The sequence below is a fragment of the Apodemus sylvaticus genome, chromosome 16, assembly GCF_947179515.1.
Source record: "Apodemus sylvaticus chromosome 16, mApoSyl1.1, whole genome shotgun sequence".
Classification (NCBI taxonomy): domain Eukaryota; kingdom Metazoa; phylum Chordata; class Mammalia; order Rodentia; family Muridae; genus Apodemus; species Apodemus sylvaticus.
Genome location: NC_067487.1, coordinates 62,256,584 through 62,271,497, shown reverse-complemented (window position 1 = coordinate 62,271,497; position 14,914 = coordinate 62,256,584). Strand labels below are relative to the sequence as shown.

General features: G+C 37.6%; 1 protein-coding gene across 3 annotated transcripts in view; it reads right to left on the bottom strand.

The window, feature by feature from the left end:
- Positions 1-14,914, bottom strand: part of Fcho2 (FCH and mu domain containing endocytic adaptor 2) — a 105,956-nt gene that overhangs the window by 61,642 nt on the left and 29,400 nt on the right. For all 3 annotated transcript variants that reach the window (XM_052159974.1, XM_052159972.1, XM_052159973.1), the window contains 4 exons: positions 11,981-12,055; positions 6,361-6,502; positions 6,123-6,275; positions 666-770 (listed from right to left, as the gene is read on the bottom strand). In XM_052159974.1, the coding sequence (XP_052015934.1) occupies positions 666-770; positions 6,123-6,275; positions 6,361-6,502; positions 11,981-12,055 (475 nt within the window). The remainder of the gene's footprint in view (positions 1-665; positions 771-6,122; positions 6,276-6,360; positions 6,503-11,980; positions 12,056-14,914) is intronic.

Here is a 14,914-nt window from a genome sequence, read left to right as displayed (position 1 = left end):
TGTTATAGTGAGAATGTGAAATGTTCATCACAGACTCCTGTGTTTGAACACTTGATTCCAGTCGGTTAACTGCTTTCATCATGGAATCCTGTGGACAAATGTGCCTAGCTGCTGGATATAGAAGACAGGGACAGGGCTTGGGGAGTCTAGGCTGGCTCTACTTGCAGACTGAACGTCTGCTTCCCAATCCACTAAGATGTAGGAAAGCAGCCTCACATTCTCTGTCCTCTCTATTGTGACTCACTAAACCATGAGCCAAGGTAAGCGCAGCCCTCTCTCACCTGCCTGATCACAGTGATACAAAAGATATAAGAAGGTATACAAAAGGTATAAGAAGCCCTAGTCAGGCAGATTTCTGAGTTCAAGGCCAGCCTGGTCTACAGAGTGAGTTCCAGGACATCCAGGGCTACACAGAGAAACCCTGTCTCGAAAAAACCAAATCCAAAACAAAACAAAAAACAAAAAACAAAACAAAAAAAAAAGAAGCCCTAGTACTCTGCCATGTTGGCCTCAATATTCCAAACAAGATGCCAATATAAATCACCACAGTACTCAAACAGTTCATTTAAATTTTTCTAAGAAAATTAAACAAAAATCCTATTATTTAACCAATGACCACAAAAATAAGCATCCTGTCTTCAATTTAAAGCCTTAAAAATACCAACCTGGGCTGTTTCTGTCATCTTCTGCTCAAAATCAGCTTTTGTTAATGCATACTTTTCCACATAAAGTTTGTAAGTATCTGTAGCTTTCTTAGACTTAACAGCTGCCTGTAACAAAACAAAAGCATTTTTTAAAAAGGTATTTACTTATGTATATTAATGGTTGCCTTCATGTATGTCTGACTGTGAACAACATGCATACCTATTGCTCTCGGAGACCACTACTGTCTCTAGACACCAGAGTTACAGATGGCTGTGGACCACAATGAGTGCTGGGAATCAGATCTGGGTCCCTTGCAAGACCATGTGGTGCTTTCTAGCCCACCCCCAAAAGGATATTAAATTGAGATTAACCATTTTTCTTTCTTAATGTAAGGTAATATGAAGTAACAAATTAAAAATACTTTGAAGAGTTGTTTTGATACACAAACTAATTCTTTAATGCCTGTCTTCATCACTTCTTTTTTTTAATAGGCAGATAATAATTCAGTTATCAAACATGGACTCTTCTTTCTAATAGAATGTTCAAACAATTCAAACATATAAAGCCCAGAGCAAGATTTTATAACCATAAGTAACAGTTGTGAGAAACTAGTAAAGAAGCAATGTAAAAAAAAGTACACCAATCAAAAGGCACCTGACATACTTTTCTACAATGGTTGGTCTTCTTCCTCTTCCATTAATGAACACATATTCTATTTAATGTCTAATTAAAGTTTATAAACTAGCCAGGTGATGGCAGTACATGCCTTTAATCTCAGTACTCTGGAGGCTAAGGCAGGATTTCTGAGTTCAAGGCCAATCTTGTCTATATACAGCTTGAGTTCCAGGACAGCTAAAGCTATTCAGAGAAACACTATCTCAAAAAATAAAACCCAAAAAACAAAACAACAACAAAAGTATCTACAAACCAAACTCAAAATTAAAAAAAGTTGGTTTGCTCTGATAGTTGTCAGTTTCTAGGATGTTCCAGTAAACCAATAAATTTGTTTTAAATTTTTTTAAAGATTTATTTATTTTATGTATATGAGTACGAGTACACTGTCTTCAGACACACCAGAAGAGGGCATCATTACAGATGGTTTTGAGCCACCATGTGGTTGCTGGGATTTGAACTCATGACCTTTGGAAAAGCAGTCAGTGCTCTTAACTGCTGAGCCAAATCTCCAGCCCTGTTTTAATTTATCTATTTCTCAGGAACTCTTTTACAAAAACCCACTATCGTAATGATTTAGTTTTAATTTTATCAGTTACTTAGTGAAAATAGGAAATACAATGAAAGGAACATGAAATTATATAAGACATCTTTTCTTCAAGGACTTTGTAAAATAACCAACATAAAAATAGAAATCAGAAAGTAACAAAACCACAGAAATAAATATAAACCTTGGGTAAGACACAGTCTGAAGAAAGATCCTACGAAGCTCTGTACCAGACACACAGCTACAGAGTCCGCAGTGCTGTAGACAGTGCTGTGGGCAACAGGAGCACCAAGCCAAGGCAGAAGGTCTGGAGTAGCAGGCCAGCCTTGGGGGTGGCAGGGAAAAAGAAATACCTACTGACTAAAGGTTGATCAATTTGGACATACAAAGATGGGTTGTAAAATTAGAGTTCAAAGGTTAAAGGCAAGCTGTAGGGTGTCAATACAGAAGTATCTCCATATTCTTGATGACAGTCTGATGAGCAACAAATAGCAGCATATGCTAGGTAAACCTATCCTTGGTAAGAACAAAGTAAGTTTCACCAAACTATGGTGTGGGGGACCTATCAATTAGTCTAGATGACTAAAGATACTTCCAAGGAGTCTAAAGTCATGCTAAGAACCAAGTGAAAGTTTTATAACATTTCTTTAGGGCCAATCAGTGCCAATATATAATTACCTTTAACTGTATTCCAGGACAAGAACTGGAAACAGAAAAACTAGCTTTGCTGTGGGTTAAGATTGGCAAGAGAGACACATGGTCTTTAAACAATCTTGTGTTCGCTAAAATTCAATAAAAATTATACTAATCACATGTTATATGCTTTTCTGCCTTTTTTAAAAAAAAGTTTTGTTTTTATTTATGGTATGTATATGTCTATTACATGTGTGTGAATATCCAGGGAGGCCAGAAGGTGTCAGATTCCCTGAAACTGTCTGACATAGGTGCTGAGACTCTAACTCCCAGCTATCTCTCCAGCTCCTTTTTCACCTTCTTAAATTAAAGCACATATAGGATGCCATTTCACCATGGACTGTAAGTAAAACTGGCCTGGAGCCAGAAGAAAATTAATTAAAATTCTGGATCTACCATTTACTTCCCCCTAATATACAATCTTTGAGTTTTACACTGCTCTCTTACTCCTAAAACAGAAATAATACAAGATATTTTTTAAGGTTGTAATAGTTATCCAAATATAATTAGATAAAATGCTTAGGAGCTAGTGAGACCGTCATGGTCCAGCAAGTAAAGATGTTTGCTGCCACACTAATAACTTTGAAACTCACATAAATAAGAGGACTTATTCTAGCACATTATCTTCTGACTGAAAAAAAATGTAATGCTTATGATAGCATCTGGCACATAGACAAATTTATAAATAACTGTTAACAGCTATGTTTCTAACAAGGAATAACATAAAAAATATACATTATTAAATTTCGTTGTTATACAAAGGCATGTCTAAGTACTGACTTGCACAGAATTGCCCATCCCTAAAGAATGTGACCCAGACAGAGTCCCAAAACTAAGAAGGGGATTTGGACATCAGGTCCCACTCTTAAGCAAGAAACTACTTGTAATTGATACCTGCTGGCAAAGGAACAAATCTGTTTTCTCTGATAATAGTGTCACTGGGTATTATCAAGCCCCCTCCAGAGCAGTACCCATGCCCAGGAGTATGGACTCCCTGTTTTGTGGGTTTTTTGTTCATTTGGACATTATTTGTCTTACAGGTTTTCTGTTTAATTTTCTTTCTTTCTTTTAAGAGAGAGGGAAAGAGAAAGAGAGGTGGGGAGAGAGTTATATGGGCAGGGAGGTAGGATCTGGAAGGAGTTGGGGAGAAGAAAATATGCTCAAAATATATGAAAATATTTTAAAATGAAATAAAAATAAATTAAGAAAACACACAAAATGCTAAGCAGTTGCTCTACCACTGAGCTATATAACTAGCCATAATTTTTCCTTTTCACATGTTCTATACAAATCACTCTGTCCTCTCTCTAATCTCTGGCTCTATGCTATTTAATAATGTATTTTAGCTCTCTAAGAAAAGGGAAGCTTCTTGAAGACAGATGGGATAACATGTATTTAGATTTTAATCACGTAATAGCACAGCAAGAAGCTAGAAACCAAAATATTTATTTACTACTCAATGCAAAGTATTATACCATAATCCAATAGTCACTCACAAAATATACTTAAGCAAATCACTCATTAAAGTAATAATCTATTCTGAAGTATGAAGCTAAAATGAACTTGTAAATTTGTTTTTATTATATTAAGAAACTGGAAATTCAATAATTTTTCAAGTAATAGATATGCTGTTATAGACAATGTAGCAATGACCTCTCACAATAGCAATGCTGATTGATGCTATTGTAAGTTAATAGTTATAAGTCAACTATTTTGTAGGTACAGTACTTCTTCACACAGAAGATCTGTACTAGGTAACTAGTACAGACACCATGACCAAGGCAACTCTTATAAGAAGAACATTTAATTGGGGCTGGCTTACAGGTCCATTTAGTCCATTATCATCAATAGAAGCATGGCAGCATCCAGCATGCATGGTATAGGTGAAGCTGAGAGTTCTACATCTTGTTCCAAAGGCTAAAAGGAGAAAACTGGCTCCCACATGGCTAGGAAGAGGGTCTCAAAGCCCACCCCAGTGACATAGTTCCTTCAACAAGGCCACACCTACTCCAACATGGCTATACCTCCTAACAGTGCCACTCCTTGGGCCAAGCATATTCAAACAACCACAACAATCATGTCTCAACATTAGCCCTTGTATCAGATGGGTATTTAAGAGATGGAAGTACTACACTCCTGGAGGGTTATTTCATCTTCGTCACATAACTTTTAGAATTCTAAATAGTTTTGTTACTCAAGTCTTTACTTAAAAGGAATAAGATTAATTTTTACTCGATGGGAGGCAGAGGCAGGCGGATTTCTGAGTTCGAGGCCAGCCTGGTCTACAGAGTGAGTTCCAGGACAGCCAGGGCTACACAGAGAAACCCTGTCTCAAAAAAAAAAAAAAAGAGTTCACTCAAGTAGTAGAGCTCTTGCCTAGCACATGTGAAGCCCTGGATTCTGTCCCCACATTGCACAAACAGTGTGGTAGTACAGAACCGTAAGTCCCAGGACTCAGGAAGTAGAGGCAGGAAGGCAGGAGAATCACGAGTTCAAGATCATCCTTTACTACATAGCCAGTTTGAGGCTAACCTGGGCTACCATGCAGCTATCCAATCATATAAGCAAGTTTACACAAGCAATGAAGTAAATGTCATGTTACCAACAGCAATTAGATAAAAATCATTAACAGAATGTGCATTCTGATTTCAGAGATGCAAGGGGAAAAATGCCTCCTAGCTTTTCACATTTTCTTTTTCTCTGGTACTTAAGTCTACATTTATTTAGTATGCTTAATTTCAAACTGAAGACTACTGAGTTTCCTCAGTTATAACTTCAGTATGAACTACTGATTCTCTAAGCAGTAGTTGTATACCACTACCTTTTTTTTTTTCCAGTTTGGTTTGTTAAATATTTTACAAAGATTTCAAAATTGTTTCTAAATGAAATATGCATAAGAAAACTAAAGGGTAAATTGCTTTAAGGGGAAGGGTAAAAGCTGTGGTGGCACACTCCTTTGGCAGTTGGACCCTTAAGTTTAAAGCCCTAGTAAGTTACAACATAGAGATTTTATCTCAAAAAACAAAACAAAACAAAACAGAAAAAAAAAGCAGAAAGAAAAGAAAAAAATACCTCCTTTCAATTAAAACAGAGTAGGAGAAAAGGTTATGGTCCACTAAAATTCAACATAAGTTTTGGTCAGTCAGCAACAACACACACCTAAAGCTTATAGTTACTTGGCTATGTTTTCCACTGAGTAAGTAATCAGGGTGGGAAGATAGCTCAGTTGGAAGCAAAAAGACTTGGGATCAGGTCCCAAGCAGCTATATAAAAGCCAGGCATGGTGATGTACTTCTGCAATCCTGGTACTGAAGCAATTAGAGACCCTTGACTGCAGGGACTCAATGGCCTCCTAGTCAATCCAGCTCAGTTAGCTCCAGGTTCAGTAACAAGCCCTACCTCAAAAAATAAGGGAGAGTACAGAGGAGGACAGTGGCCTCTGGCTTCCATATGTGCAGGCACGTGTTCTACATACACCACATACATGCATACATACATACCACATACATACATACATACAAAAAAAGTACTTTGGAAACTTTAGAGATATTTTTATTATAATTACCTTTTCTATTTCTCTTTGTGTAGCTCCTTCCTTTTTCAGGCGCTCCTGTTCTACACATTTGGCATTGTAATTTTCCTTAGACTTCTGGAGAGCCTGAGTTATATTCTGAATGGCCTGGACTGCTTCCAGAGTCCCTGCAACTTCTTCTTTAGTCTGTTTGATAAGAAATGGTTCAATAAAATGAACTATGATGCGCTAAACATATAACCACTCAATCCTTCAACAAAAATAAAGTTACCTTTTTATGAGATTTTACTTGCTCCTCTCCATACTTCTGAACTTCCTTTATTAATTCCTGTAATTTTCTAACAAGATCCAAATGACAATTTGCTAATTTCTCTGTAGATGTTTTGAACACATCCCACACTGGTGCAAATGTTCTAAGGGAAAAGCACAATATGGAAGTAATTTATTAAAAGAAAAAGAAGCCAGTAAAAAAGAAGGAAAAAGTAAAGTTTAAGCTGGGCGGTGGTGGTGCACGCCTGTAATCCCAGCACTCTGGGAGGCAGAGGCAGGCGGATTTCTGAGTTCGAGGCCAGCCTGGTCTACAGAGTGAGTTCTAGGACAGCCAGGGCTACACAGAGAAACCCTGTCTCGGAAAAAACCAAATCCAAAAAAACCAAAAAAAAAAAAAAAAAAAAAAAAGCAAAACAACAACAACAAAAACAAACAAACAAAAAAAAACAAAAAACAAAAAAACAGCAGCCAGGCATGGTGGCGCATACCTTTAATCCCACTTGGGAGGCAAAGACAGGCAGATCATTGAGAGTTTGAGACCAGCCTGGCATACAAAGCAAGTTCCAGGACAGCCAGGCCTGTCACACAGAAAGACCCTCAGAAAGCCATTAAAAAAAGAAAAAACAAATGGCACCAACAGCCACTAAGGCACAACGGTAAAAAACAGAGCCAAGCCAGGATGGTGGCACAGCTGTTAAGCACTCAGAAGGCAAAGGCAGGTGGACCTTTGTGAGTGTGAAGCCAGCCTGTTCTACCAAGCAAGTACAGGATAGCCAGGGCTATAACACAGAGAAACCATGTCTTGAAAAACAAAACAAACAAAAAGAAAAAACAAAAAACAAAACAGAACCCTACAGTCACTTATTATTCTAGCATGCACCCTTTGCCAATTGTTGTAATTCCTAACAAGTAGAAAAATTAGCTGGAAACAATCATGACATGTATTTAAAAAGAAGTTTGATAAGGTTAAACTCCTTAGACTAGGACTGCTCATCTTATTTGAAATTTAATCAACACTAAACCTGACAGTGGTTGGAAATTTTCAAGAGGAAAAAAAAATACCCAAAAAACATGAACTTCACTTCCTGTAAGGCTGATATACACTAGTCAAGAAATCACAAGGCAGATAAGAGAGTGCACCATTACCAACAGGCTCTTTACACTGAAAAGGGTGTTCAATACAAGATTCTCTAAAAATAGGTTTCTTGAGGCCAACAAGATGGCTTAGCAAGTAAGGTGTTTGGTATGTAAACCTGTAGCCTGAGTCCAGTCCCTGGAACCCATGTAAAGGTAGGAAAAGGAGAACTGACTGCACATGGGTGCTCTGCCTGCATGTATGCCTGCATACCATGTGTGAGTGTCTGGTGCCCAAGGAGGCCAGGAAGTACTGCATCTCCTGGAACTGGAGTTACAGACGGTTGTGAGCCATGATGTGGGTGCTATGAACTGAACCTGGGTCCTCTGCAAGTGCAGCAAATGCTCTAAGCCACTGCTCTATCTCTCCAGTTCCACAAATTAAAATACATATTTTTTATTTTAAACTTAATTATAATAAAGCTTTAAGTTAAAGAAAAATAACTGACACACAAACCCAGACCCAAAGACACAACTCAGTGAAATGTATAATTAGAGTAGCCAACTGGAATGGAAGCTAGCCAGCTTCACACTGCATTTTATACCTTCACTACTGAGTATGTTTTTATGCACTTATCCACACTAAGTCTAAAAAACTAGACAAAGCCATGAGCTTTCTACCCTGCTCTAACTCACATTCAGTGTGTGCATTGGTGCTCCATCATCCCCTAACACTTAGCCTTCCGGTCCTCTCTGCTACACGCTACTGTGTACACACATGGACATTTGTTCACACTTATTTACATTTATACACACACATGCATGCCGAGCTTACTTTTAACCCTGCACTCACTATTAAACTCTTAATTGTGACATGTACAAGTTTTTTCTGGTAAGTAATATACATTATATTAATAGGCAAACAGAGAAATTCAAAATATACCTAAATGCAAGGGAACACAAAATTCTTGACAAAATAAACAAAACAATATTTAAAATCTCTGTGCTCTTAAATGAACAAAAACATAATCACGGAAGGCTGGAAAGATGGCTCAGTGGTTTAGACTACTTGTTACTCTTGCAGAGGACCTGGGTTCCATTCCCAGCACCCATGTGGTGGCTCACAACAGTCCTAACTGTAGCTCCAGGAGATCCAATGCTCTCTTCTAACCTCCACAAACACACATGGTACACATATAGGCATGCAAGAAAATACATGTATATAAAATGCATATAAAATTAAATAAATCTACAAAAAATTTAAGCAATGTGTATTTTATGTATAAGAAACACATTCCAGCCGGGCAGTAGTGGCGCACGCCTGTAATCCCAGCACTCTGGGAGGCAGAGGCAGGCGGATTTCTGAGTTCGAGGCCAGCCTGGTCTACAGAGTGAGCTCTAGGACAGCCAGGGCTATACAGAAAAACCCTGTCTCGAAAAAACCAAATCCCAAAAAACCAAAAACCAAAAACCAAAAAAAAAGAAACACATTCCAAACACAAGAATGTTGTCAGAACCCACAGGTCAAGTGAACCCATATTTCTTCCTTTATCCATCAAGAAACTAAAAATTACAGTAGATTTTTCTAAAGAAAATGAAAGTCAAGTAGTTAAATCAGCTTTCAAAGAAATATGTTTAAAAGACATTAAGATGGAACCTTTAGAAAAAGGGTGTCAAAATTCTGAGAAGAGACATAACAAAATATGAATGAACCTAAAACAAAAAGGATAAAAGAGAAGAACTGGAGACCCAAAGGAGGTAAAATAAAAATGGCTACCAACCACCAGTCTCAACAGTCCTAGGTACAAAGGGTAGGGCAGACTGGAGCCTTCCTAGCCACTGCCCATGCCTGTAGGTCCTCCAGGGAGCACACATCACATGGCCAAACAGTGCCACTGAATGAAGATAAACTAAGATTTCTCCTACAGAGCCCGAGCTACACAGCAGAAAGTCTTTCAATTTACTCAACCACACTATACAACACTTATATAAATAGCTTTTCTTAACATTTTTAAAACACAGACTCACTTGTAAACTAGATAGATTACTTATATAGGCCCTTCTAATTAGGAATAAGTGATATATATTCATAGAAGTCTGTATTAAATTTCAAGAGATTCAGACTTTAACCCTTCGTTCTGGAGTTGTTATAGTTTATATTATATAATTATTCTTCCCGCAGGTGTTACACTATGTTTTCTACAGCAAATGAAGTCTTATTAATTTTCATTTTATAAGGAATATAAACTTTTCAAAGGAAAATGTAATAAGTCTATTAAACAATAGAAGAAATTTTAAAATATTTTAATCATTTAAATGAAGTTTCTCTTCTAGGTAATTTGCTGCTGTTGCAGTTTAATCTTAAGATAGAGTCTCACTCTGTAGCCTGTGTAGGCTGGCTGATCTCACACTTGACATCGTGCCATCTCAGTCTTCTTATGCTGGGATTACAGGTCATGTATTACCACTTTAGATCAATTAAATGAGTTTTTAAAGATCACTGCTAAAGTACAACAAAATTTAAATTAACTTTCAGAAAACTAGAATAGTACTTTACATATATTTAATTGCAATCTCAAACTTAACAACACTGATTACATTGAAAAAATACATTTCATGAAGCCTTAATTCTAGACAAAGACAGGCAACTAAGAAATGCTGAGAGTAGGAGAAATAGATCTCCCACGAACAGCTCCTCAAGTGGTTGTCCGATTCCAAACAGTCAGCCCTGAAATCACATACAATATCATAAGTACTGAGGAGGTTGTACTTATATGTTTATACATACATAAACATGTAAATCTTTGTAATGACATTTAAAGAACCAGAGGTATGAATCTGAGAGAAAACAAGGGAGAGTATAGGGTTGGATGGAAGAAAGAGAAGAAGGGAGAAAATGTGATTCTATTTTAACCTCAAAATTTTTTAAAGAAAAAAAGTTTCATTATCTTTGTACTGACTGATTCAGTTAACTACAATGACATTTTCTACCAGGAATTTATATATATGTATGAAACAAACATTTTAAATAAGTACACAATACAGTCAGTCACATGCTCATAGTGACATTTTGCAACAAGTGACATCAATGGCACCATAACCTTAACACTGAGTGTTCTTATGGACATTTTAGTTTTTGTAAATATATTCTATGCTATTTATAAATGGCAAAGTTGCCTAACAACATAATGTAGCTTTAGATTTTTTTCTCAACCTACTTTTAATATGGTTCTTAAATGCTTTAACCTTACCAGGCAGTGGTGGCACACACCTTTAATCCCAGCACTTGGGAGGCAGAGGCAGGCAGATTTCTAAGTTCAAAGCCAGCCTGGTCTACAGAGTGAGTTCCAGGACAGCCAGGGCTACATAGAGAAACCCTGTCTTGAAAAACATAAATAAATAAATAAATAAATAAATAAATAAATAAATAAATAAATAAATAAATTTTTAAAAGCTTTAACCTCCCTTCTAGCCCACCACCCACCAGATGTAGTGAGAAAAAAAGAAAGGTTATTAGGATATGGGGGCAGCGGACCTGTTTAGAGATTGCTCTTTGGAGCAGATCCCACTTGCACTGTCTCAGGACTCTGCAGTGGCAGCTCATCCACGCACAACACTTCCTGGATAGACCAGCAGTCCCGTTTAGTAGAGCAGGGAGAACAAAAAGAATCAGGCGTGGTAGCATGACCTAGCAGAGACAGCCAGGCCTCTGCTTAATCAGCACAAGTCAGCAGAAGGTACCAGAACACCAGGGACACCAGGAAAAGTTCTTGGTTGAGCCTCTCTCAACAAAGCAAAGATCAGCTAAGGGTTGAGCCCAGTAAGTGCTGCACAGCTGGCTCTACAAGCAGCCCCTCCTCTCACAGTCCACGGAGTCCTACTTTCACTCCCTCCAAACATCACATGTCCTCCGTGGGTCTTGCCTCAGAACATGTGTCTGTCTTAGCAAAACTCCATGTGAGTCTGTTTCAGCTGACGTCACTGTGCCAAATGGCCTGAGCCCTCCCTCGGAGTGGCAAAAGCTGCCAGAACACTACCATAAGTTTTTTGGTGCATTTTTCTCTATGGAATCACAAGAAATGGAGCTCAACTATAAAATGCAAAGTAGACCAATACTTGTGTATCATTAGCGAAGAATCCTTCATCATTTGTCCTTTCACGTTTGCTTTAGCCAAACATCTTTTACCTGAGTCTGCTTGAGCGAACATTCCTTCAAGAGTCTGCCTTAGAGAAACATCCTTTCACCTGTGTACGCCTCAGCTAAACATTCCTTCTTCACATGGCTGCTTTAGCAAAACATCCTTTCCCCCGTGTCCACGTCAGGAAAACACTCATTCTTGTGTGTGCCCCAGCAAAACACCATCTGACACAACTGACTTTCCAAAGAACCCTTAAGTTTCCACTTTAACACACTCTGAAAATGTATTAGCACTAAGTGATATATCACTGAATATCATTATATTTACAAACTTTCAGATTCTTAGCAGAAACCCAGTAGTCTCAAGAACTTTGTCTTAATTTTGAAAAACAGCCAGAAATTAACTCACCCAAGTTGTGAATAATTGCTTGCAGATTTCGCTAATTTTGTCATTGATCTGGAGTATGCCTCTTCTATTGTAGCTCTGTTAAATTAAATTGTTATATTATAATATCTATTGTTTAGTGATCCAAACAACAAAGTTACAAAACCTTAATTAAAAATGCAAAAATGATAGCATGCCTCATGTTAAAAAAACAAGCAGGGGGCTCCCACTGGATGTCTAAAATCATGGACAGTGTTAGGGGCTATTGTCATGGTTTGGATACGTAGTGTCCCTAAAAAAGTTCCTATGATAAAGGTTTGGTTCCCAGATGGTTAACCCAATCACTGAGAATGTATGAGGTCATGAGGCCTCTGCCCTAAATAATGGATTAATCCTTTGGTGGGTTTATAATCTGATGACAGTATTGGAAGGTGGTGAAAATAAAGTAACTAACCTACTTGGAGGAATTACGTATCCTGGGAAGATAAACCTCAATCCCAGCCCCCCTTTTATCTCGCTCTGTGCTTCCTGGCAATCATAAGGTAAGCAGCCCCTACTAGATGCTCTCACTGCTGTGACAGTTGCCCTCGCCTCAGGGTCAATATAACAAAAATGAATGATCATGAGCTAACAGCTTTGAAACTCTGAACCAAATAAATCCTTTCTTATATTGCTTTCTCAATTATTTTCTTATAGCAATCAAAAGTATGAATAATAAATCTACATATATAATAATACTCTTGCTCTATACATAGTCTATGGTACAATTTTAATTTTTAAGTTAGATACCAAGAAATTAACAATAATAATTAATAAAATAATTATTGTGATGACAACAACAACAACAAAACCAGTAAGGCTAAGCATGGTGACACATCTATAACCCCTGCACCAGGGACACTGAGGCAGGAAAATCGAAAATTTAAGGCCCAGTATATAAGTTTAATGATCCCAGCCTAAGATATAGAATGAATACTTAGTGTAGTCAACAGTTTCATTGTTGTCTAACACTGTGAAGTTTATTTAAAATAATGACCCTGGACTGGTAAGGCGGCTCAGGGAGTAAATACATCTGCCACCAAGCCTGACAAGCTGAATTTAACCCCTGAACTCACATGGTAGAAAAAATTAAATCCCACAGGATGTCCTCTGACCTCCAACCTGACACATGTACACTCTCATGCACATAAAGATGTAATTAAAACAATTTTGAAATAATGAGCCTTATGACAATCATTTGCACAAAACTGAGTCACCAGTAATTATGAGGTCCTGAACTTCAGAGTTTAATTTATTTTGCAAATAGACCTAAAACACTACACTAGAAAACATTTATCTACTAACAACATGAAGATTTTAGGCTAAAAAAAAAAATTAAATTCAAAATTAAAAGAAAAAACACAACTAGTAGGGTTATATATAAAAGAAATATTGGTGTAGGGGGACACAAATTGCCCCACATACATAACATCGAAGTGCTACCGTTTACCTGTCCCGTAATTTCTCTAGCCCTTCTGAACTGTGCATTAACTTTAACAGTGCAATAGTCCACAGCCATCTCCATCCGTCTGTTTACCCAGATGGGCCCTCACTGCTCTTGCTCTAACATCCAACTCTCCTAGCCTGACTAGACTTAGGCATCTCTATCATCTCAACTCCAAATTTCTACACTTGTCTTTAAATACTTCCTAGTCACAAACAAACAAACAACAAACAAACAAAAAAAAAAACCTGCCCAGAAAGTACTGACTGAAACGACCCCTCACTGGTAACCCTGTGATTTTCTTCTGCTCTTTTATTCATTTATATGCCATGGATGAGAGCAAATACCAGTAATCTTATCTATTCAGTAGGCCAAACTAAATCATAAATTAAAGTCGTTTTGAGAAATACAGCAAAACAATACCTCAAACAAACAATAACAACAAAATTCCGTGTTCTTGTTTTTGGCTATATTTTTAAATAATGCTATGAGTAGTATTTTGATCATCTTTAAAAAGTAAATACAGGCCGGGCGGTGGTGGCGCACGCCTGTAATCCCAGCACTCTGGGAGGCAGAGGCAGTCGGATTTCTGAGTCCTACCTAGACTAGGCCAGCCTGGTCTACAGAGTGAGTTCCAGGACAGCCAGGGCTATACAGAGAAACCCTGTCTTGAAAAAAAAAAAAAAAAAACAAATCAAAAAAAAAATAAAAAATAAAAAAGTAAATACAGAAATAAATATTAGCATCTTTTTTTTTCTTTTGGTTTTTCTTGTAGTCCTGGCTGTTCTTTCTGGGATTCAACTCTATAGACCAGGGTGGCCTTAAATTCACAGATCCCCGTTCCTCTGACTCTTCAATGCTGGGATTAAAGGTGTGTGCCAGCAGGTGCAAGCCCACGCGCATGCGCACACACATAAAATAAATAATTCTTTTTTTTAAAGATTTATTTGTTTATTATATATGAATACACTGTAGCTGTCTTCAGACATTCTAGAAGAGGGCGTCAGATCTCATTACAGATGGTTGTGAGCCACCATGTGGTTGCTGGGATTTAAACTCAGGACCTTCAGAAGAGCAGTCAGTGCTTTTAACCCCTGAGCCATCTCTCCAGCCCAAAATAAATAATTTTTATATTTAAAAAAAAAAAGTCATTAACAAAAAGAAAGTCACTGAAATACCTATGAACTAGGAATAAGACATTTGACAGTTTAACAATCAGTAAGGATATCCCAAGAAGCCATCAGATATCAGGCAGTTTTTTCCTTCAGAACATCTAGAAAAGGCAGCTAAAAAAACTGAAGTAAAAGCCGGGCAGTGGTGGTGCACGCCTGTACTTGGGAGGCAGAGGCAGGCAGATTTCTGAGTTCGAGGCCAACCTGGTCTACAGAGTTAGTTCCAGGACAGCTAGGGCTACACAGGGAAACCCTGTCTCGAAAAAAACAAAAAAACAAAAAACAAACAAAAACAAACAAACA